The sequence below is a fragment of the Nansenia antarctica genome (genome assembly GCF_963989245.1).
Source record: "Nansenia antarctica genome assembly, chromosome: 19".
In the NCBI taxonomy this organism is placed as follows: domain Eukaryota; kingdom Metazoa; phylum Chordata; class Actinopteri; order Argentiniformes; family Microstomatidae; genus Nansenia; species Nansenia antarctica.
In genome coordinates, this window is record NC_137692.1 from 1,807,159 (window position 1) to 1,831,113 (window position 23,955).

General features: G+C 44.7%; 2 protein-coding genes across 2 annotated transcripts; both read right to left on the reverse strand.

The window, feature by feature from the left end:
* Positions 1–7,173: 7,173 nt before the first annotated feature.
* On the reverse strand, positions 7,174–10,202 carry LOC308174254 (E3 ubiquitin-protein ligase TRIM35-like; the record flags this gene model as incomplete). Its single annotated transcript, XM_080549329.1, has 2 exons — positions 7,174–7,359; positions 9,414–10,202. 2 exons carry the CDS (start codon positions 10,200–10,202, stop codon positions 7,174–7,176), a joined length of 975 nt encoding a protein of 324 aa, XP_080405455.1.
* Positions 10,203–13,430: 3,228 nt separating this feature from the next.
* LOC308174255 (E3 ubiquitin-protein ligase TRIM35-like) lies at positions 13,431–14,312 on the reverse strand (the record flags this gene model as incomplete). Its single annotated transcript, XM_080549330.1, has 1 exon — positions 13,431–14,312. The coding sequence occupies one exon, from the start codon at positions 14,310–14,312 to the stop codon at positions 13,431–13,433; it is 882 nt and encodes a 293-aa protein (XP_080405456.1).
* Between the last annotated feature and the right edge of the window lie 9,643 nt (positions 14,313–23,955).

Sequence of the window (23,955 nt, forward strand, 5' to 3'; positions counted from 1 at the left end):
ATTGGCTGTCCGTCGAACCTGAACCGGATCCGTGTCATGGTCAATCCCTGTCTTTCACAGTAGGCCTTCATCAGCTTGCTGAGCGGCGTGTGTCTCTTGACCTTGAAACGGACCACAGACCTGTCCTGTCCCGCCACCTTCATGTTGATGTGGTCGTTGTTCTTCATCTTCACTCCCTCCTTCCCCTGCAGTGAATCTTTGAGCGACTGGGCCTGCTTCTCCAGCATCCTCTTTCCATGCAGCTTTTTTAGTTCAGTCACTAAACTGCTCAAACTTGGGTTCGACGTTGCCATCTCCTGAAGTTCTTATGATATCCTCGATGTTGAAAGATGAACCTTTCTCTCCTCTCTCACTGTAGTTGCTACTTCTCCTGTTGGGCTCCAACGGGCTCTCTGATCTCACTCCAGTCTTTCTCTCCTCTCTCACTGTAGTTGCTACTTCTCCTGTTGGGCTCCAACGGGCAGCTCTCTGATCTCACTCCAGTCTTTCTCTCCTCTCTCACTGTAGTTGCTGCTTCTCCTGTTGGGCTCCAATGGGCTCTCTGATCTCACTCCAGTCTTTCTCTCCTCTCTCACTGTAGTTGCTACTTCTCCTGTTGGGCTCCAACGGGCAGCTCTCTGATCTCACTCCAGTCTTTCTCTCCTCTCTCACTGTAGCTGCTACTTCTCCTGTTGGGCTCCAACGGGCAGCTCTCTGATCTCACTCCAGTCTTTCTCTCCTCTCTCACTGTAGTTGCTACTTCTCCTGTTGGGCTCCAACGGGCAGCTCTCTGATGTCACTCCAGTCTTTCTCTCCTCTCTCACTGTAGCTGCTACTTCTCCTGTTGGGCTCCAACGGCCAGCTCTCTGATCTCACTCCAGTCTTTCTCTCCTCTCTCACTGTAGTTGCTACTTCTCCTGTTGGGCTCCAACGGGCAGCTCTCTGATCTCACTCCAGTCTTTCTCTCCTCTCTCACTGTAGTTGCTACTTCTCCTGTTGGGCTCCAACGGGCAGCTCTCTGATGTCACTGCAGTCTTTCTCTCCTCTCTCACTGTAGTTGCTACTTCTCCTGTTGGGCTCCAACGGGCTGATCTCTGATGTCACTCCAGTCGGCAGTTGCAAGTGAAAACGCCCTGTCCACACCTATACGTTTTTTTGACAAACGTGGATTTTTCTATTCGTTTTGGGGGGTTCGTCCAGACGCAAACGAGTTTTTGCCCTCTGAAAACGAAGATGTTTAAAAACGCCTGCCAGAGTGAAGATCCTTAAAAAACGCTGTATATGTTTTGACGTCTGGACGAGATAGACGAGTGTTTTGTATTCGTCACGTCATCATGCGCGTAGATGATGCGCAGTGCAGCTGTTTTCTGTAACCCGCATGCGCTAACCCAGCCAACAACAACAACAACAATGGCGCCTTACAGGGTTGTTGCGTTCGTGCTGCAGAAGCTATTGAGCTTGATTGGGCTTTTACAGCAAAATGTACTGTTGCTCCTCTACTACCACCGCCACAACACATGGACATGGAGAACATCTACAATATGACAATGTAGAGAGCCACAGTAGATTATTACATACTCTTATTTCTGCAAGTGAAGACATGTTTGTTTATTATTTGCGACATAATAATTACGACATACAATTCAAAGGTACAATAAAGAATGTTTATTTTGTTTTTTCACTGGGTAATGTTGCAGTGCATACAAAATATTGTAAGAAAATAAATAAAATGTCATCTTGACGGATTTACAAACATAGGAGCTGTCCAACAAAAAGTTTCAAACACTGCGAAAATGGCAAGACTCCCAGTCAATGGTTGCATATGTTTTTTGTACTTTGTACTCAATAGTTAAACTCAACAATACTTCTACTTCACTGTCTGTCCAAATGAACGACTCCTTTGCTCCCCGAGGCGGCATGTTGTTTACGATTGGAATTTTGTATTTCGCGGATGTAACGCGGAAGAACCGCTTTAGCTTTTCCTGGCGTCTGATTGGCCAGCGGAGCTATGGGGTTAAAATGATATCGCCGACTACTGGTGTGGAATGCTCAATGACAGCGTTTATATTGCGTTCATACGTATGCATCTGGATGCAGATATTTTATAAACGTGCTCGTCTGGAAGGTGATATTTTTATATACAAAAAACGTTTATCAAAAAAACGTATTGGTGTGGACAGCCTGAATCAAGACAAACTAACAAACAAAACACAACCAAACAGTCAACTAACAATGGGAGACAAGGAGGAGCATTTAAACAGACGAAATTAGGTAGGGATGTCCCGATCCCATTTTTTCACTACCGATACCTGGGCTTCAGGTATCTGCGATACCGAATCAATCCGATATTTGTATTTATTGTTTTACTCCTGAATAATAACAAATACTTCCCCAGTATAGTCCACAACAATTGGCTATTAAAGACTGCCAGCCTTTATTCAAGCAACAAAAACAGTACTCACTGTTACTCACTACTCAGTGACCAACTGGTTTCAAGTTAAAACAATTTAAACAGCAGCATTCAGCATTGTAGAAAAAAATGAGTTACTGTCTGATTAGTAGTTGTAGTGCCTTCAGTTCTCTTTCAGAGTATTCGTTTGGTATCTCACTATGGGAACGCCCTCTGCGTGACCTCATCAGAAACTGAATTACACTGCGCCAGCCCATTGGCTGGCCAAGGCGACGCTTGTGTCACGAGGGACGGGACCCTCCGCTTATATAAGACGTACACACGGCATTCAAAAGCCTTTTCTCGCCTCTCACTGGAGCTGACAACAGCTGTGCCGGTGGCTAGAGCTAAACAGTCCACAGATACGAGCGACCACAACACAAACACACACACACACACACTGTATGGAAAGTTTGAGCGGCAGTGACGGCCGCGCGCTGCACTTAGTATTTATTCTTGATTATTTTGAACGTCTCGCTCAGTCCGTCAGTGACGGTGCAGTGTGTGGGTGTGTGTTAGCCCGTCAGTGACGGTGCAGTGTGTGTTAGCCCGTCAGTGACGGTGCAGTGTGTGTGTGTTAGCCCGTCAGTGACGGTGCAGTGTGTGTTAGCCCGTCAGTGACGGTGCAGTGTGTGTGTGTGTGTGTGTGTGTATGTGTTAGCCCGTCAGTGACGGTGCAGTGTGTGTTAGCCCGTCAGTGACGGTGCAGTGTGTGTGTGTGTTAGCCCGTCAGTGACGGTGCAGTGTGTGTTAGCCCGTCAGTGACGGTGCTGAGCCGTGCTGTACGTTAACAAACACGTTTGTACAGCTGTTCCTTTGTGTCGACCTCCCTCTGTGCCTAGAGACTCTTACACTAACGTTACCACCAGGTGCTAGCTAGCTACGGTAGCTAACGTTACCACCAGGTGCTAGCTAGCTACGGTAGCTAACGTTACCACCAGGTGCTAGCTAGCTACGGTAGCTAACGTTACCACCAGGTGCTAGCTAACTACGGTAGCTAATGTTACCACCAGGTGCTAGCCAGCTACGGTAGTTAACATTATCACCAGGTGCTAGCTAGCTACGGTAGCTAACGTTACCACCAGGTGCTAGCCAGCTACGGTAGCTAACGTTACCACCAGGTGCTAGCTAGCTACGGTAGCTAACGTTACCACCAGGTGCTAGCTAGCTACGGTAGCTAACGTTACCACCAGGTGCTAGCTAACTAAGGTAGCTAATGTTACCACCAGGTGCTAGCCAGCTACGGTAGCTAATGTTACCACCAGGTGCTAGCTAACTAAGGTAGCTAACGTTACCACCAGGTGCTAGCTAACTAAGGTAGCTAACGTTACCACCAGGTGCTAGCTAGCTACTGTAGCTAATGTTACCACCAGGTGCTAGCCAGCTACGGTAGCATTCCTACACTTGAGATGGATGTCACTGCATGGAGTATACAAGAGTTGTGTATGCTGGAGTGCATCCACTTAGGTTCACTCTTATAGAGTCATTTAGATGCTCATCTGTCAGTCTTGTTCAGAAGTAGTAGATTTCATTACATTCATATCAGAAAAAATCTGATCCTCAAAGGCATGTAGAGCCAAATACAACAAATACTTTCAGGGCTGCTTGGGTCTACCAGGCTCCAGAAATGTTGTGAATGTAGCTGGACATTATTCTGGAGCTTTATAACCTCCATCTCCATTTCTCCAGGCTTGACACTGAACAGTTCAGCTATCTGCTCTCAGTGTTTCCGTTGGTTGCTGCCTTGGGGCGGGGGTGGCATGGACTGTGGCATATGTTGTCTTGACTACCTGTCTACTTTCTCACCTGGTTCTTGCTCTCTCTCTTTGGTGTGCTGACACCATCCTGCTCTCTCTCCTTCTCTACCCTCCTCTCCCTCTTTTGCTGTCAACCAAAAGGCAAACATAACAACCAGAGTATGTATAATTTAATAAGAGGTATAAATTGATCCATATCAATTCATAACATAATTCGAATTGAATATTGGGTTGCTAAAAAATAAAGTGTATATCCATCTATAGAAAACAGACATTTTCAATGAGTGAGGGTTTGTTCCAATGCTTCAATCCACTGTCCATGTACTGTAAATATACCATTATGGTATTACCATGAAGCCCAATTCTAGCAGAATAAGAAAGATTGTATATCTACTTTAAGTAAAATAATAAAGTGCCTCCAGTTAGCTCTTTAGCTGGCATGTGTGCAGCAGACTAGCTCATCTCATCACCTCTGAGCTGGCTAGCTAGTTCTTTGACACTATTCACACCATGGAACTATAATCAGACACTAGTCACAATAATAACAACCTTTCTCTGTCAGAACACTCAGCAAGTATATTTGCTAACGTTTCAACTTGCTTACTTTCATCTGCAGACATCTCACCCTGCAAAAACTCTTGTGTCTCGTGCGTGCCCACTTGCGCAAAAAGTATATATTCTCCAGCGCTGGTACAGCGCGAAGCGAAGTGTGGAGAGATAGGTCTGGCTATGAGAAGTGTGTCAGAAGCATTGGCTTAGAAAATAACAAATCTCATGTGGTCTTGAGAAGAAATCTCAAACATTTTAATGAGCAATCTTTCTTGGCAGGTTTTACTCAGAAGTAGAATTGATGTAATGTTACTATAAGTTCAATGATGATCAACTGGCATTGGACTTCTTCAATGAATCAACTCAGTTGACCGAGGAACGGCTGTAAATATGTTTTTATTGGCGTACAGCACAGCTCAGCAACGTCACTGATGTGCTGAGCGAGTCTTTTCTAAATAATAAAGAATAAAGAACAAGTACAGCTCTCTGGTTCACTCAGTCTCTCTCCAACACCTCAGCAGGTTTTCCCCGTCTCCTTCACTCTCCCGGGGGAACAAACACACACTGGTTAAATAGACCATCCAGTATTGGCTGTTGTGGTTCCTGTATGCCTCCAGGGGGCCCCGTCACAAAGCTCCTATACTCTGTTAAGTCCATGTCCACAAGAGTGTGAGAGGCAGTGGCGGATACAGAAAGTGGCTGATGGGTAGGCCTGAGTGAAACTCATCACCGCACGTTTTAGACCTATGTATGAGCAGCCAGATGGATGGAACACAACCGGGCTCGCGATCATAGGCGCCGATTTATGTTTCTGTCCGTGGGTGCTCGAAACATTTGAGTACGACCAACACGCATGCACACACACGCACACGCACGCACGCAAAATATTCGCAGGGACTGGAGGAGATCACTATGCAGACCATGAAACGAACGGAAAATAAATAAAGTACCTGTCTACCCAGAGAATGCAACGGACAGCCAAACAAGTTATTATAATACACACGCAAGGCATTCAAGCGCACGCACGAAATGGGAGGTACGCTCCTTTAGTGTTCATTAACACTTGTTGTTGTGATACTTTGTCTGTTATTCTTATTCATTTCATTTTGATATGCATGTTCATTTTAGTCTGTTGGTCGGTTATTATCGTCACCGAGTGTGCATATTCTATAGCTTAGTCTCTATATTTTGGATATATCTGTCTAGATCTGGTCACGTGTCCTGAACTAGGAAAAGCAACCCAAAAGCAACCCATCTGTCTAATGCTGTGGTTCAAACAAACCACTAGAGGGCACTCCCCACAAACGCACGAAAAGTCTCAACAGTGCAGGACGTCATAGGGAGCGTTATGATGGCCCTTAAGAGACAGATGACATTGGGGAAAATGTCTGCAGGGCAGCTATCGAGTATTTCGATTAATGAAGGGAAGTTCTCTTTATCATTTTTGCGTCTCATGTGTTGGGTGAAAAAAGTGTACTCCGCATCACTGATTGCAATCCCATATAAATCACATGGTGCTTTCAACAGTTCTTTCACGCCAAAAGTGGCGGACGCCGGTAAGAAGGAAGCCGAAGCTTGCATGATCCCATACGTGTCCTCTTTAAATCGGCAGTTCAACTCGGCTATCTGCCTGTCTAGAACGCAGTTCCACAGTGCCCTTAAATCATTATTGCTCTTGATAGCAGACGTTTTCCCCAACGGTAACGTTTGAGCTAACACAAACACAATACTGACAAACAGATCGATTTGACAGTAAGCCCAGGGTAGAGACCAATGGTACCACGTTCGCCAGGAGTAGATGATCTGCTGCAAACTAATAATCATAAAAACATTCAAAACAACCGGAGCAGCGGCAGCTAATCGCGCCAGCGTTCACTCGCGGAATATCAAGACCTTTAGACCTTTGGAGAGTGACGTTTGGAGAGTGACGTTTCTCTTGCTAGCTAAAATAGATAGCATAGTAGCTAGCTCTTTAACTTATAGAAACTCTTTTGATTCTTACCGGTAGAATTTGAGGGAATTTGCGTAAGGCGACGGAGTCTGCCAGCTTGTTTATTCTGATTATTGCTCATAATCAGAGCAATAAAGAGAGAGAGGGAAGAGAGAGAGGGAAGAATCAATAATCAATCCAACGGTCGTCCAACGGTCGTTGACTGCACACGACGTCTTCCACACGGTCAACATTCTGAAGAAGTTGCTATGGTGATATATCGAATGTACAGTTTTAGAGTCTTCAGCAAGTGTTTTATTGTTTTAAGTCTATGCTTCCACTGTAGTTGGACTGTATTCAGTCAAGGTTGCTGTGTGTCTGTGGAAAGATGGCCTTCAAATCCTGTCATGCATGACCACATGCAGTCGATAAAGTTGGACAGATACAGTGGGCGTATCTGGGAGAGAGGCGGTGGTGGTGGGGGGGAAGGGGAGAGGGGGCGTGCCGCGTCACGGGCCCCTCTCTCTTGTCCTTGGTCTGGCCTGGTCCCGGACTAGCCCTGCCGCCGCCGCCGCCCCGTACTTGCGCTTCTTGCCGTAGGCCTTGATCTCCTCCTGGGAGAGGCCCAGTAGAGCGGCCTCCTGCTGCCTCTGCCGCGCCCGCTCCGTCCGGTTGTGTTCGCTGTCCGACCAGTACTCCCCGTCGCACGGGTCCCCCCTCTGGCTCTCGGCGTCGCTCTCTGTCCGGTTGAGCTGCTCGTCCTCGGGGATCTCCCCCTCCTTGCGGTTGTCCGCGTGCACCTTCATCTTGGCCTCCCACACGGTCAACGGTCACATCTCACCTTTATTATTGCCTATCCCCCACCTTGCGGTTGTCCACGTGCACCTTCATCTTGGCCTCCCACACGGTCAACGGTCACATCTCACCTTTATTATTGCCTTGCTGGGGATCTCCCCCACCTTGCGGTTGTCCGCACACGGTCAACGGTCACATCTCACCTTTATTATTGCCTTGCTGGTGTAACCCCTCACAATCCGGACAGACCAGGCAGGCACACAGGTTCACTTTCAAGCTGTTTATTTATCTGAATGTGCAAACAAAATGGTGGTTATTTAATGGTAGGCTCCAGCACAAAACAGCTCTCGCCCCATCTCCAGCACACAAAGACGAAAGGGGTGAGCCTTTGTCATAACATCAAATAATTATTAGTTATCATACCATTCATATCATTATAACACACAAGACTAAACCATACCCATGGATACAACATACATACAACATACCTGAATATGCAAACAAAATGGTGGTTATTTAATGGTAGGCTCCAGCACAAAACAGCTCTTGCCCCTGCATGTCAGCAAAACAATACATTCAGAACACGCTACATTGCCGCCATCTTAGCTCACGCTAACTAGCTGTTAGCTAGTTAGCTCACAACTTTATCCATCCATAAAATACAAAGCGTGCACATTCATCTTGGCCTCCCACATGGCCAGGCCGTGGACGGGCTGGTTCAGGTTCTTGTGCATGTAGAAGACCAGGGAGATGCGCGTGGGGTGGGAGCGGTCGGGCCTCTTCAGAGGCGTGGTGGCATGCAGCTCGCGCCGGGCGCACTCAATCAGGATGGAGCCGTGGGCCGGGGCCACCGCCACGCCGCCGATGTTGGGGTCCAGGAAGTTGTGTTCGCTGTCCGACCAGTACTCCCCGTCGCACGGGTCCCCCCTCTGGCTCTCGGCGTCGCTCTCCGTCCGGTTGTGTTCGCTGTCCGACCAGTACTCCCCGTCGCACGGGTCCCCCCTCTGGCTCTCGGCGTCGCTCTCTGTCCGGTTGAGCTGCTCGTCCTCGGGGATCTCCCCCACCTTGCGGTTGTCCGCGTGCACCTTCATCTTGGCCTCCCACACGGTCAACGGTCACATCTCACCTTTATTATTGCCTATCCCCCACCTTGCGGTTGTCCACGTGCACCTTCATCTTGGCCTCCCACACGGTCAACGGTCACATCTCACCTTTATTATTGCCTTGCTGGGGATCTCCCCCACCTTGCGGTTGTCCGCACACGGTCAACGGTCACATCTCACCTTTATTATTGCCTTGCTGGTGTAACCCCTCACAATCCGGACAGACCAGGCAGGCACACAGGTTCACTTTCAAGCTGTTTATTTATCTGAATGTGCAAACAAAATGGTGGTTATTTAATGGTAGGCTCCAGCACAAAACAGCTCTCGCCCCATCTCCAGCACACAAAGACGAAAGGGGTGAGCCTTTGTCATAACATCAAATAATGATTAGTTATCATACCATTCATATCATTATAACACACAAGACTAAACCATACCCATGGATACAACATACATACAACATACCTGAATGTGCAAACAAAATGGTGGTTATTTAATGGTAGGCTCCAGCACAAAACAGCTCTCGCCCCTGCATGTCAGCAAAAAAAAAAATGCTGTCACATGTAGCTTTAATGTTTTCATTTGCATTACCTGTGGCGTTATCCTGGTTTCTGCGGCTCTTGGCCATAAGACTGGCACAGTGTCTGGCCTGGAACTTAATAGCTCCCAGACACCGGTGTCTTTTAGCCCCCTCCTCAGGTGTTTGACCTGCTTGGTCGTCCTTCCCAGCACCTGTAAAACAAATAAACCCCCCAAAAAACGTGTCATGGTTATATTAAGGCAACAGTGAATTCAATGAGAACCAGTGGTTTCGTTTAAATTCAAAGACTTAAGAAAGACAAACTTGAAACCTTCTCTGGGTCTGGCAGTGTAAACTGGGCTCTTTTCTTACTGGCCTTGAAGTTCTGCAGGAAGGAGATGTCTTCAGCTTTCAGCTCCTTCTCTAAGGCTGTGATTGTGTCTGAAAGTGATGATATCTGTCTGCTCAGTGCCTCAGTCTTCTTCTTCATCATCTGTCTCTTCTGCTCCTCTTCCTCTCTCAGTGCAGCCATCCTGGCCTCCTCTTCCTCTCGTAGAAACTGGTGGAGTTTCTCAAACCCCTCCTTAATCTGTCTCTCTGTGTGCTGGGCCTGGCTCTTAATGTGCTCTGATGTTTCATCACAGGTTTGTTTAACTTTGTTAAAGACCTCCAGCTTCTCCTGTAAGGGTTTCAGAGCTGTCTGGAGTTCCTCCTTATGTTCCTGTGCAGCCTCGTCTACTGGGACACAGTCATGAGATTTGTGTTTCTTTGAGGCCTGACACACCACACAGATGGGCTGTTTATCATCCAGACAGAAGAGCTTGAGTTTCTCACCGTGCAGACTGCACAGCACCTCAGACCCTGCCTCAGCTCTCTGACTTCTCTCCTGTAAGAAGGCCTCACACACGTTCTTTAGAGCTAGGTTAAAGGTAAGAGGCTCATGCTTTGAGGATCTTCTCCTACAAACTGGACATTCCCGAGATTCCTTGTGTTCCCAGTATTCCTGCAGACAGGCTTTACAGAAGCTGTGACTACAGGACAGGATGACAGGATCTTTAAAGATGTCACAGCACACAGGACAGGAGAAATCCTCCTCTGGGAGAGATGATTTAGCAGCCATTTTGTCACACAATCCCTGTCCCTCTTCTCTAACAGCCTCTAAATATTACTTTAACTTTTGACAAAGTTCTCCTGCTTTTAAACCAACACTTTTACACTGAATCAAGACAAACTAACAAACAAAACACAACCAAACAGTCAACTAACAATGGGAGACAAGGAGGAGCATTTAAACAGACGGGCAGCCCTCTGATTGGAGAATTGTTACGTTCTATGTTCGCTAGGGAGAAGAAGAAGTAACAAAATATTACAGGTGTTATGTAATAAGGATATTTATTAACAGCCACAATGTGCATTCATTTATTTAACAATTGATTACATTTCCATAAAATAATTATGTACATCTTAAATAAAATATCAAACAAGTCAACATTCTTCTTCTCCTCTTCATTGTCTTCAATCTTAAACACAGGAATGAAACAACACATAAAGGCCAACTTGGAAGGAGGCTAGCAGGCCAGAAGTAATTTAATTGCTTAGGCACACTTTAGCTAACAGGCATAACGTCAGAACAAACTGCTTTCCCTGCAAAGTCATCTGCCCTTCTTAGAAATCCAGCATTTTCTGTTGTTTTGACCCACTACCAGACTGCTTTCTGTGCCTGGAACACGAGGCACAAGAGAGGCAGTTCTAGTTCCCCAGACAGCCAGCGAGCAAAGGCAAGCCTCAAGAATGAATATGAAACTCCTTAAGCAGCCAGAGTGGAGGAGAAAGAAGGGGTATCTCCGTCACTCTCCCCCTCTTCCTCCGCAGCGTCTCAAATCAGCATCTGCCGGGGCACCCAGCTGAACAATTATGGGCCAACAGGATAAGGGAGGTAATTGTCATGCTTAACACCAAGCCTCGAGCAGTAAGAAGCACTGTGTTTTTATACACTATATAGAATTCTGTATTCTGTGCCTCTATATGAAGCTAAATCATGATGATGATGATGATGATGATGATGATCACCACATGTCTAACGCTGCTCCCACGACCAAAAAGGTCTTCATAAGAGAGTAGAAATATAAGAGTGTGTCTCTAGATATCCTAACTAACATGTATTTAAAATAGACAACCCATTATATGTATCATTTTGTTGTAAAAGGCATCTAATGATGTACTTTGGCTCAGGCCAGATAGTAATTGATTCTACATTCCAATAATTAGATCAATATCAAATCATGCCTAAATGTCAAATGCTATCATGTCATCATGAAAAAGTAGGACAGGTTCGGCCCCATTGGGCTATGACATTAACATAAGTGAATATATGAAAACCACATATCTGCCTGTATGAAAACGTGATGTGTTTAGATTTCAATAATTGCACATTCGATTTTTTTTCACATTTGAGTCTTGTCATGAATGTGTTCTAGACCAATCCGAGAACACTGTAGAGAACACTGTTGTAGACTAGAGAACACTGTTGTAGACTAGAGACCACTGTTGTAGACTAGAGAACACTGTTGTAGACTAGAGAACACTGTTGTAGACTAGAGAACACTGTTGTAGATTAGAGAACATTGTTGTAGACTAGAGAACACTGTTGTAGACTAGAGAACACTGTTGTAGATTAGAGAACACTGTTGTAGACTAGAGAACACTGTTGTAGATTAGAGAACACTGTTGTAGACTAGAGAACACTGTTGTAGACTAGAGAACATTGTTGTAGACTAGAGAACATTGTTGTAGACTAGAGAACATTGTTGTAGACTAGAGAACACTGTTGTAGACTAGAGAACACTGTTGTAGACTAGAGACCACTGTTGTAGACTAGAGAACACTGTTGTAGACTAGAGACCACTGTTGTAGACTAGAGAACATTGTTGTAGACTAGAGAACACTGTTGTAGACTAGAGAACACTGTTGTAGACTAGAGAACATTGTTGTAGACTAGAGAACATTGTTGTAGACTAGAGAACACTGTTGTAGACTAGAGAACACTGTTGTAGACTAGAGAACATTGTTGTAGACTAGAGAACATTGTTGTAGACTAGAGAACATTGTTGTAGACTAGAGAACATTGTTGTAGACTAGAGAACACTGTTGTAGACTAGAGAACATTGTTGTAGACTAGAGACCACTGTTGTAGACTAGAGAACACTGTTGTAGACTAGAGACCACTGTTGTAGACTAGAGAACATTGTTGTAGACTAGAGAACACTGTTGTAGACTAAAGAACACTGTTGTAGACTAGAGAACATTGTTGTAGACTAGAGAACATTGTTGTAGACTAGAGAACATTGTTGTAGACTAGAGAACATTGTTGTAGACTAGAGAACATTGTTGTAGACTAGAGAACACTGTTGTAGACTAGAGAACACTGTTGTAGACTAGAGAACATTGTTGTAGACTAGAGAACATTGTTGTAGACTAGAGAACACTGTTGTAGACTAGAGAACATTGTTGACACATGTCAATTCAAACAATGTTTTATATCGGCAACAAAACAGGATGCTGTCTGCAGCAAATAGCAGCTCTGTTGAATAATTGAACACTGAAAAGAAAAAGCCTCTTCTCACTCTGATTGAGGGCAGTTCTGTGCAAAAGGACCCATGAGGACCGACATGTGAAATTCATCAGAGCAACATCAAATTGAGTGTCAGATAAAAGCAAAAGAGATATGTTTGGAAAATAAAGTCAGAAATACATTACTCAAAATTACTGCAGAAATGTGTAAAATAAAATATGAAAATCAACATGTTTAATCATATTGTATTGTGTAACTTTTGAATAAAAATACTTTAAAAAAATAAAATAAATAGGGAACGTGGCTTCGTGCCAATGCTTTATCACTATTGTGCTATGGCTGGAATTCAGCCTTTTCTCTCCTGTCTCAACTTGCGTCCTCAAAGTTGACATTCGGAGGCCAGTCTCCAGTCTCTGGGGCGCGAGCCTCTAAATATTACTTTAACTTTTGACAAAGTTCTCCTGCTTTTAAACCAACACTTTTACACTGAATCAAGACAAACTAACAAACAAAACACAACCAAACAGTCAACTAACAATGGGAGACAAGGAGGAGCATTTAAACAGACGGGCAGCCCTCTGATTGGAGAATGGGCAGCCTTCTGATTGGATGGGAGTGGGATGATGAATGAGGGAATGATTGGCCAATTGACAACACCTGGATGGAGAATGATAGAGGAGAACACAGAAGGGAAGGAAACACAACAAGGACACATGTGGACGTAACAAACATATTCATATCATCTTTTAGATATTCTTAATTCAGTTCTCATCAGTACTAACCATGCTTGACAATCCCCTGCATCTTCTCCCAGACTCTGAACTGCAGGTTGCCCAGGTGTTTGACCACGTCTATCAGCGCTCCTGAAACCTTCTCTGGGTCTGGCAGGGTAAACTGGGCTCTTTTCTTACTGGCCTTGAAGTTCTGCAGGAAGGAGATGTCTTCAGCTTTCAGCTCCTTCTCTAAGGCTGTGATTGTGTCTGAAAGTGATGATATCTGTCTGCTCAGTGCCTCAGTCTTCTTCTTTATCATCTGACTCTTCTGCTCCTCTTCCTCTCTCAGTGCAGCCATCCTGGCCTCCTCTTCCTCTCGTAGAAACTGGTGGAGTTTCTCAAACCCCTCCTTAATCTGTCTCTCTGTGTGCTGGGCCTGGCTCTTAATGTGCTCTGATGTTTCATCACAGGTTTGTTTAACTTTGTTAAAGACCTCCAGCTTCTCCTGTAAGGGTTTCAGAGCTGTCTGGAGTTCCTCCTTATGTTCCTGTGCAGCCTCGTCTACTGGGACACAGTCATGAGATCTGTGTTTCTTTGAGGCCTGACACACCACACAGATGGGCTGTTTATCATCCAGACAGAAGAGCTTGAGTTTCTCACCGTGCAGACTGCACAGCACCTCAGACCCTGCCTCAGCTCTCTGACTTCTCTCCTGTAAGAAGGCCTCACACACGTTTTTTAGAGCTAGGTTAAAGGTAAGAGGCTCATGCTTTGAGGATCTTCTCCTACAAACTGGACATTCCCGAGATTCCTTGTGTTCCCAGTATTCCTGCAGACAGGCTTTACAGAAGCTGTGACTACAGGACAGGATGACAGGATCTTTAAAGATGTCACAGCACACAGGACAGGAGAAATCCTCCTCTGGGAGAGATGATTTAGCAGCCATTTTGTCACACAATCCCTGTCCCTCTTCTCTAACAGCCTCTAAATATTACTTTAACTTTTGACAAAGTTCTAATTTTTTTTTATTATTTATTTTTAAGTTCTGTGCATTTTATTTAATTACCATATGTAACATATACATACATATTAGTTGCAGTTAAATGTTACATAAACCGCAAGTGTGAAACAAACATGTTAAAGTGAAAATCAAACCAATTTCTAGATAATATCTTACATGGAATTTCCATCCAACAGTTGAATACAACTAATAAGCTAGTCTCTTTTATTTTTTTTATTTTTTTTTTAAACTGTTTTTATTTTGGGTTTTAAATTTTATATAGAGGGCACAAACAAAACAATACAACGACAAGGACAATATTAAACATACAAATACAAAAGATAAATAAATAAAGACAGCTTTCGAGGTTAACATTTAACACACCTTTCAATTAAACTCAAATATTCAATATCATTCTTCTTTCTCTTATTCTTTTAGAAAACAAAAAAATACATATCAGTCTCTCTGGTGGTGTGTCAGTCTTTGGTTGGTGGAGGAGAATCATCAGTCAGAAACTGAAGAGTCCTAAGCAAAAACATATATAACTCTCTTATTCTTTTATATGCATCATCATACATACAGTGCAGTAGGCCTAATAATAAAAATAAAACCAACAATAAGCACACATTAATGTTGACTCACCTAATGAGAAGGCTGATGTTGCACGGCAGACACCAAATGCTTGACAGCCTCAGTCGAAGATCTGGCTCAACATTCAGTTTATTTGTATTTTGTCTTTAATGCCACAAGAGCCGAAAAGCCAGTCTCACAGAGATATGTCGTCGGGAAAGGCACCAGAAAGCGCACAGCTCTGTTGGACAGCTCAGGATACTCCGAGGCAACGTGAAGCCAGAAGTTTGTCAGGTGCTTCTGTGAGAAAGTCAGTTTCAACGCGCTGTCGCTGGAGAGATCAATACGATTGTCCTGCTCTTTTGCGCTCAGGCCTGCGAGGGCCTCGTCACTGTGGCTGGCGAAGGGGTTTTCAATCCAGCTGCACTGCACGTCTGGGATGGGGAAGTATTCGCGCAGCTTGGTCCTCAAACCATGCAGGTGCTCTTTGATGTGATTGATCATGGTGACGGGAACCTGCATTTCTTCCTTTGTCAAAATATCAGACAGATTCTCAAAAGAGTCAAAGTTTGACTGCTCAACTCGTCTGGCCCACACATTCATTTTTCTTATGGTCGCTTCTATTTTATTCTGAACATTGAAAATGGTCACTGCTTTTCCTTGGAGACTGAGGTTGACTCCATTTAAGTGGTTGAAAATATCGGCCAGATATCCCAATTTAGCCAACCATTCAAAATCCCTGAAACGATGTGCGAGTTCAAACTTTGTGTCGATGAAAAACACCCTGACCTCATCACGCAATTCAAAAAGTCGCGTCAGTACCTCCTCCACATTCTCTTTGCAGACTGAAGCTATAAACGCCTCTCGCTTCGACATTGTTATAAAATGCCGTGAGATAGGTAGCTGGGTAGGTTAGGATAGGTAGCTATCCCTCTTGAGAGCCACCGGACTTCGGTATGTAACAGAAGCTGGTTATGGTCACTGCCCATCTCGTCACATAAAACTGAAAATAAACGTGATTGCAGTGGGCGGCTTTTGATAAAGTTGACTGCTCTGACTGCCTCGTCTAGAACAGTCTTTAGATCTGCAGGCATTTTCTTCGTAGCCAGCGCTTCTCTGTGTATGCTGCAGTGGACAGATGTTACGAGTGAAGCCACTGCTTTCACACGGGTGATGACTCCACTGTGTCGGCCTAGCATCACACGGGCCCCATCAGTGCTCACTCCCACACATTTGGACCAATCAATCGCGTTTGAAACAATGAACTCGTTCAGAATGTCAAAAATGGCCTCAGCAGTAGAACGCATTGGCAAAGGTTTGCAAAACAGGAAGTCTTCTTTTATTTCTCCGTTGTTTTCATACCTTACATAGGCAAGCAGCTGTGACATATTTGCGATATCTGTCGATTCATCCAGTTGGAGGGCATAAAAATGACTTTCTCGTATGCCCGTTATCAGCTGTTCTGACACATTCTCGGCCATGTCGTAAATCCTGCGGGCGACTGAGTCATCAGACAATGAGATGAGGTTGATTGACTTACGTGCCTTATCTCCCAACATCACCTCCACTATCTCTTTTGTGGCGGGGAGAATTAAATTCTCACCTATTGTGTGTGGTTTACCAGCTTTGGCTATCAGTCGCGCGACCCGATAAGATGCTTCCACTGCGTTTGCGTTCTCAGTGCCCATACACACTGTTTCAATGACTTTCTTCTTGGCCTGATAATCCTTGAGTTAGTTTTTGAAAAAATCTAGTGGTTTGGACATATACTGTTGATGTTTTGTCTCAAGGTGACGACGGAGTTTACTTGGCTTTAGAACTTCATTCGATCACACCACGCACAGCGGTAACGGTTGGTCTTCTGTGCCTGTCCCAAAAAATCCCAAGGCTAAATATTCAGCACTGTACTTTCTATGAAGTCTTCTTTTTTGCTTGACAGGCGGGACATCACTTGTGGACGGGACAAATGTACCATCTATTTTTATTTTTAGTGTGCCAGATGCTAGCCAACTATCCATTTTGATTAGCCTCAAGTTCAACTGAAAATGAATAAACGTTCCGGTTGGCGCGTTCCCCGCTGGGGCGATCAACGGATGTCGCTCCTACCATAAGTTCCTATCTATCGATATCACACTGATGATGCATTTTTTAAGGTTTTAAAGAAAAAAAATACAGTACCATGAATTGTTTCTTTTTTACTAAAACGTTTTTGTAAAACACTTAAATAAAAAATTTAAATTGCCATGATTTGGCGGCCCACTTGCAGTACCCGCGGCCCACGGGTTGGGAATCGCTGGCCTACAGCATAGACCGTATGGTACTACAGCACAGACCGTATGGTAGGCCTGTACAGCTATCAGCTACAGCGCGCTGCCCGTTTGCTCAGAATGACACCGTGTGTGTGACTGTGCGGGCATGTCCGTACACAAACGGCAACAAGAACAGACCGACAAGCTACACACCACCCCGAGTTAATTTGATTCCTAGATTAATAAATATCTCTAATAATATCAAATAATATTCTTACCTTTGCCAATGTCAGTGTGATGACTGTGATTCTGGTTAAGACTTGGGTCCAAAAGTTAACCTGACGTTTGTACTCGCTGTCAAGTTGTGCATCCACAGTAAGGTGGTTTTTCGTATACCACACATTCTGCTAGATGAGTACCGGTATGTGACGATTCGTGGTTCTTTATTTTGCCAGAGAGGCCTTGCCAGTCATTAATTCCTACAGTCCAGGAGAGCTGGTGGGATGGGCACCTCCTATCCGCAAAAAGCCAACAAGGTTCGCAATACACACGGTCCATCTTTGGAGAATAGCATAGCCATTTACGAGGGATCTTACAACCCAGCCTAGACCGTTTGCAATAATATTCTTTTGAGAAGCATCTGCCGGTTTTATCGCCCGGAAAGGGTCCCTCGGGTTTACACGATCCCAACTCAAGTACGGTCCTCTTTAGCATAGGATCCGTTAAATCAACTGGGAAATTGGCTATGTATGATGGATAGTGTTCACTTGTGGTTATTGCCTTCTCTAGATTAATATCATCCTCAGTCTCCTTGCCTACTGGCTGATCAGTGGGAGTGCAAATAGTAGACTGGTCAATTGGCGGGATGTCGTCGGCCGGGTCAGCCTGCGCCATGCCAGCTGCAGTAACACTGACCTCCACTGTGGTGCTAGCGACAGGTGCATCCATGACGTTCGACGGCCTCCAGGGTCATGGCACGGAACCGGCGCCAGTATGGCCCTGACCACCGTCCCGTAATTGTCTTGGCCGACCGCCGGGAGGCTATGCAGCGCCAGCTGTGCTTCCCCCGTCAGCAGGGGGCGGAGCTGGTGGGCCCACTCCTCCTCCGGCCACCCACTGCTCCGGGCCACCCCCTCGAAGGTCTCGAGGTAGGCCTCCGGGTCGTCCCCCTCCGTCATCTGCAGACGGATCCGGGTCCCGCCGTCTGCCACGCCGTGGTCCCCGTTCCTCTTCTGTGCTCGGAGGAGGGCCCGGAGGTCAGCCCGGTCCTCAGCTTGGGAACGCGCCATGTCCACCAGCGCGTCGTGGTTGACGCGCTGCAACTGGGCCAGGATGTGCCCGAGGGGCAACTCCATGTCCTTGCCCGTCCGTGGTACTGGTGTGGTGGTGGTGGTGGTGTGTCCGACTCTCCTCTGTGCCCCACGTTGGGCACCACTGTAACGGGATCAGTGCACAGAGGGAGCCGGACACCAGGGGCCTCATTTATAAAGCTTGCGTACGCACACTAAGGTGCGTAAGCAGATTTTCCCGCAATTTTGGGATTTATAAAAACCGCACCTCTAGGCTACGCACAGTGTGATCCATGCGTATGCATAGAAACTGGAAAAATGTCAACTGCGACTCCGCTGGCAGAAGGATGAAACAGGAGAAACGCTTTGAAATAGATACAATTTCCACCAACATAAATCGAAATATTACCTCACATATTATGCGAGTGCACACAAAGAATATACGTGCACACTGGACATATCTTATTCTCCCTTGTCCTGTACCCATCACAATGTAGCCTACATCTTTGTTCGTATCAATCATATAGATATTCATGCAAATATATTAACTTTTTATATTCATATTCATTGCACATAGCGCGAGGCTGGACAAGTTGAGCACCGTTCCTGATTCACTGTTCCCGAGTGCTCAGTGGATAAGTCCAATGATCGCAATATCCATACATTGAAGAACATGAACAAGCCCACTGTAGACAATTGACTATCATCCCCAAGCACACCCCATACGGACTATGAACATTTTAAGCGCACAGACACTTTATTACTGAGCTATCGATTATTACTATTTGCACCACCAGTGTATCTTGTCTTACTTAATCTGTAATTATTAAACAATACTTGGATGTTATGACATGTAATATCATGAATAGTAAGGTGAACAGTAGGACGAATCACGTTTAAACTGACTCCGTTGTTGAAGCAGTCTGGAACATAGGTATTATATAGACGAGAATAGAGTGTTTCGGTGCGTACGCAAAGCAAGAACATTTGGATTCTGATTTATAAAATCGGTGCGCACGCTGCAAGTGGAATTTGCGGGCCACTCTTCCCACACCTGCTTCCCCTTATCCCAATCAACCCTAAATGTTGCGCACGGGAACGAGCGTCTCGCCCCACCCTTTTTAACACCCATGCTTTGCCTATTATTGGTCAGTTAAATGCCCGACAGAAGGCGAAAAAATGTCACCCACTCAATTTCTGCGCAGTAGTTCCGCTTAACGAACACATAACAATATGAAACTCTCTATAATATCTATGTTCCAGACTGTATCGACAACGTGTTCACCTTATTATTTATGATAATACATTTCATAACATTCAAGTATTGTTTAATAATTACAGATTCAATTAAATATGATTCCCGATTAAACTGTACAACATCTCCCTTTGTATTTATTATGTTAAATCATGTTTTTTCTTTTAGATTAGATTCAATCTTATTGTCATTGACAAGTACTAAGGTTGTCACAAGGAAATGCAGTTCGTCATCTAACCTGCATTGTAGAAAAGCCAAGCATGTTTCAAGTTTATTGTTACGTTACATTAAGAGAGTACAATTCGTAGGCTTCGGTTCCTGACATGGCAGCACAAGACATCAGGCAATAGGCATAATACAAGATAAAGGTGACAATATTACAGCTAAGACAGGATACACTAGTGATCAGTGATGCCGGTAACGCGATACTAAGTATCGCGATACTCTAATCTGATTACTTTTCCCAGTAACGAGTATTCTATCGCGATACTATTTCCAAATCAGTAATCTGATTAAAGTTACTTATTCGAGTGACTGTGCGTTACTATTGCGTTACTACCTCATAACTTAGGCTAAATGCAGTATTTCTTTGTAATGTTCGATAGTAAACAAACATTTATTGCTTTTCTCGCGTCTTGGGGAGTGACGTCAGTGATCACGTTTTCAACACGAGGTGCAGCAGAATCGCTCACGTGTATCACCACGCTGATTGCACAGTGTAAACAGAAGCGTATAATGGAGCGAGAACAGAGATATGCGTTAAATAGCTGGAAATATAGGGATTATTTTGAGTTTGTGTCAGCAAAGGATGACAAGAACATAAATGTTCGTTGTACACTCTGTGCTGGAAAGAAAATATTGTCCTGTGGTAAAACCACAACATCAAATTTAAAGAAACATTTGGAATCTCTGCACAGCACAGTCAAGCTCGCGGAGAAAGTCCCAGAGACCGCGGCCTCGACTTCTGCGGGAGGTCCCACACCGCTCAAGCAACAAAAGCTGGACTTCAGTAGGCCTACAAAATCACAACCTGTAAGTGTGGGAGAGTTGAATAAATTGGTCGGGCGGTATGTTGTAGAGGAAATGCTGCCCATAAACACAGTTGACTCGCCCTCTTTCCGTGCCATCATTAACAAGATCCCCACTACTACCAATGCCGAGCTACCTCACAGAACATCTTTTTCTTCGTACTTGGAGAAGGAGTATGCAGAGATGGAAAAACATCTGAAGGCTGCGCTGAACGAGGTCGACTATGTGTCAACTACAGCGGACATTTGGACAGCTAACAATAGGAGCTATATGGGAGTAACGCTCCACTGGATTAGTAGATCCACATTAGACCGCAACAAGGCTGCATTGGCGTGTAGGAGAATCCGCGGTAGACACACGTATGATGTTATTGGTGCAGAAATCGAAAACATTCACTCTTCATATGGACTAATCAACAAAGTAGTAGCAACAGTGACAGATAATGGATCTAACTTTGTCAAGGCATTTCAAGTCTATCAGCCTGCTGTCACAGAGTCCGATGATGAGACGGTGGAGGAGGCCACGGATGATGTCACTTTTTTAGATGTGTCAGAAATCAGCTGAGGATGATAGTGATGGCCAGCTGATTCTTCCCCCGCACCAAAGGTGTGCTTCACATACCCTCAACCTTATTTCTACAAGTGATGTGGAGAAGTACATCACTTCCAAACCAGAGAGCAAGGCTGTGTATAGGAGCAGCACAGCAAAATGCACAGCTCTCTGGACGAAAGCAAGCCGATCTACCGTTGCGTCAGAAACGGTGGAGGAGGTTAACAAAAGAAAGCTCCTGGTACCGACATCCACAAGGTGGAATTCCTTTTACGAAGCCATAAAGAGAATCGCAGAAATCCCCATGAATGAGCTGACTACTCTGTGCAACAAGCTGGGAGTGAAGTGCTTCAAAGACCAGGAGTACCAGTACCTGCATGAGTACTGTACCGTCATGAAGCCTCTAACTATAGCACTGGATATCCTACAAGGTGACTGTCCGTATGGGACTTTACTGCCCACACTTGAAGTCCTGATGCAGAAGACCCTTGCTGTGAAAGACACCCTATCCAAGATGACTGCAGGCCTTCCAGATGCCATAGTGCAGGTATGCTATGTTGTTCCATCTTAAAGATAAATAAATACATTTTCATTGCACTATTCATGAACATGGAGCAGAGTCACACCATACTGCAGTATGTAGGTTGTCAGTTGCACAAACTAATTGCATACATAATTAGTAAATAAAGGTATAAATAATAGACCTTATAGGCTACAACTAGATAATAATAAACATATCAAATTATATCTTTCAGGCTATCCAGACTCGTTTTGCCAGTGTGCTGGACAACAAAGATGCCCTTCTCGCAGCTGCTAGTTGTCCAAAATTCAAACTCCGATGGCTGAGAGATGAAGGTAGGAGGGAGCAAGTAAAGGAGCTTCTCACAGCAGAATGTCGCAAAACTGCTCCTGCAGCACAGAGCCCTGCCAGTGTACCCACCACGACTGCCAACCAAGGCGAGATGGACTTTTTTGCTTTTGAGGCGGAGCCAGAGGAGACCTACTCGGCAGAAAAGGAAGTCATGGACTACTTGAGGTCAGGGCATGAGCTTCAGATTCTGAATCAGTATCCAAACATTAAGAACATTTTCTTGAAGTATAACACTCCAACCCCATCTAGCGCTCCTGTAGAGCGGCTCTTTAGTCTGGGAGGTTTGGTGCTCACGCCTAGAAGGAACAGACTTTCTGACAAGAGGTTTGAGAAGCTTCTGTTAATGAGATACAACCACTGGTTTACTCGCCCCTTTCCACTGTTTCACTCATAGTGTGTTCATGGCCTCCATAGCGTGTTCATGGCCTCCATAGCGTGTTCATGGCCTCCATAGCGTGTTCATGGCCTCCTTCCAGTCTTGACAGCTGAGTTCACTCTTCATTGATAAACTCAGACTCACCCAGTTTAGGATTAGGATTATATTAGGATCATATCTGAATGGTCAGGGTAGGTTTTAGGTTTTGTGAAACCACTCCTTGCTAGTTACTGTGTTAAATAAAGATTATATTTATTTTATTGTTTAAAAACAAGTATTTATGTTGGGTGAGGCAAAGAAAGACTCTTTATTTTGTTGTTTTAAGTTATTGTTTAAAGTTTAATTATGTAATTTAAGTTACTGTTAAAATAAAGTGAGTTTTGGCAAAACCAGTTTTCATTTTTATGTTGCGGGTGGGGGGGGGGGGGGGTCGGGTGCCTAGGCAGCTGGCAATAGTAACTAAAAAAGTAACTAGTAATCTAACTTAGTTACTTTTTAAATCAAGTAATCAGTAAAGTAACTAGATTACTTTTTAAAGGAGTAATCAGTAATCAGAATACTTTTTCAAAGTAACTGTGGCAACACTGCTAGTGATGCAACTAATAATAGATAGTTCAGTAATCTGTGCGCTTAAAGTTTTCGTAGTCCGTATACATAGGGATGGGGTGTAGGCCTACTTGGGGATGATGACGAATAAGATATGTGCAGTGTGCACGTATCCTTTGTGTGCACTCCTTCATAATACGTGAGAGGCAATATTTCTTATGTCGGTGGAAATGGTATCCATTTCAAAGCGTTTCTCCTCTTTCATCCTTCTGCCAGCGGAGTCGCAGTTGCTCATTTCTCCAGTTACTATGCGTACGCATGGGTCCCAGTGTGCTTAGAGGTGCGCACAGTTTCACGGCAAGTTCCTTTTTTATAAATCCCAAATTTGCGGGAGGATTTACGTACGCATGTACGTACGCAAGTCACAGAATCAATACAAGAGAAACAAATCCCCCAAAGTAGATTGTTATAAGATAAATTGATTAACAACATTAACCTTCGGTGACCTACCTTGAACAACCTGTGTGGTGGTGAGGATTTTGGCCTTGCGTGTAATGAGGACTGGGTCACTCAGGGGCACGTTGCCTGGGCAGTGCTGGCATACCATTTCCTGTGGAATGAGGTGCCTTGGATACTCTTTTTCCACTGATGGAAGGCGTACGTCTTCAGGGAGAACAGCAGGCAATTTCTTGTGTTTTAGGATATACTGCACCATGCCTTCCATTTTCTTATAATCGGTTGGTGGATACAGAAGATCTCCCAGATCAGTCGTCTCATCATCATGACTGTCTTGGTCCTCTGTTGCTGTGCTCTGGAAGTCCACATCAGTACTCCGGACTTTTCTAAATAGTTCGC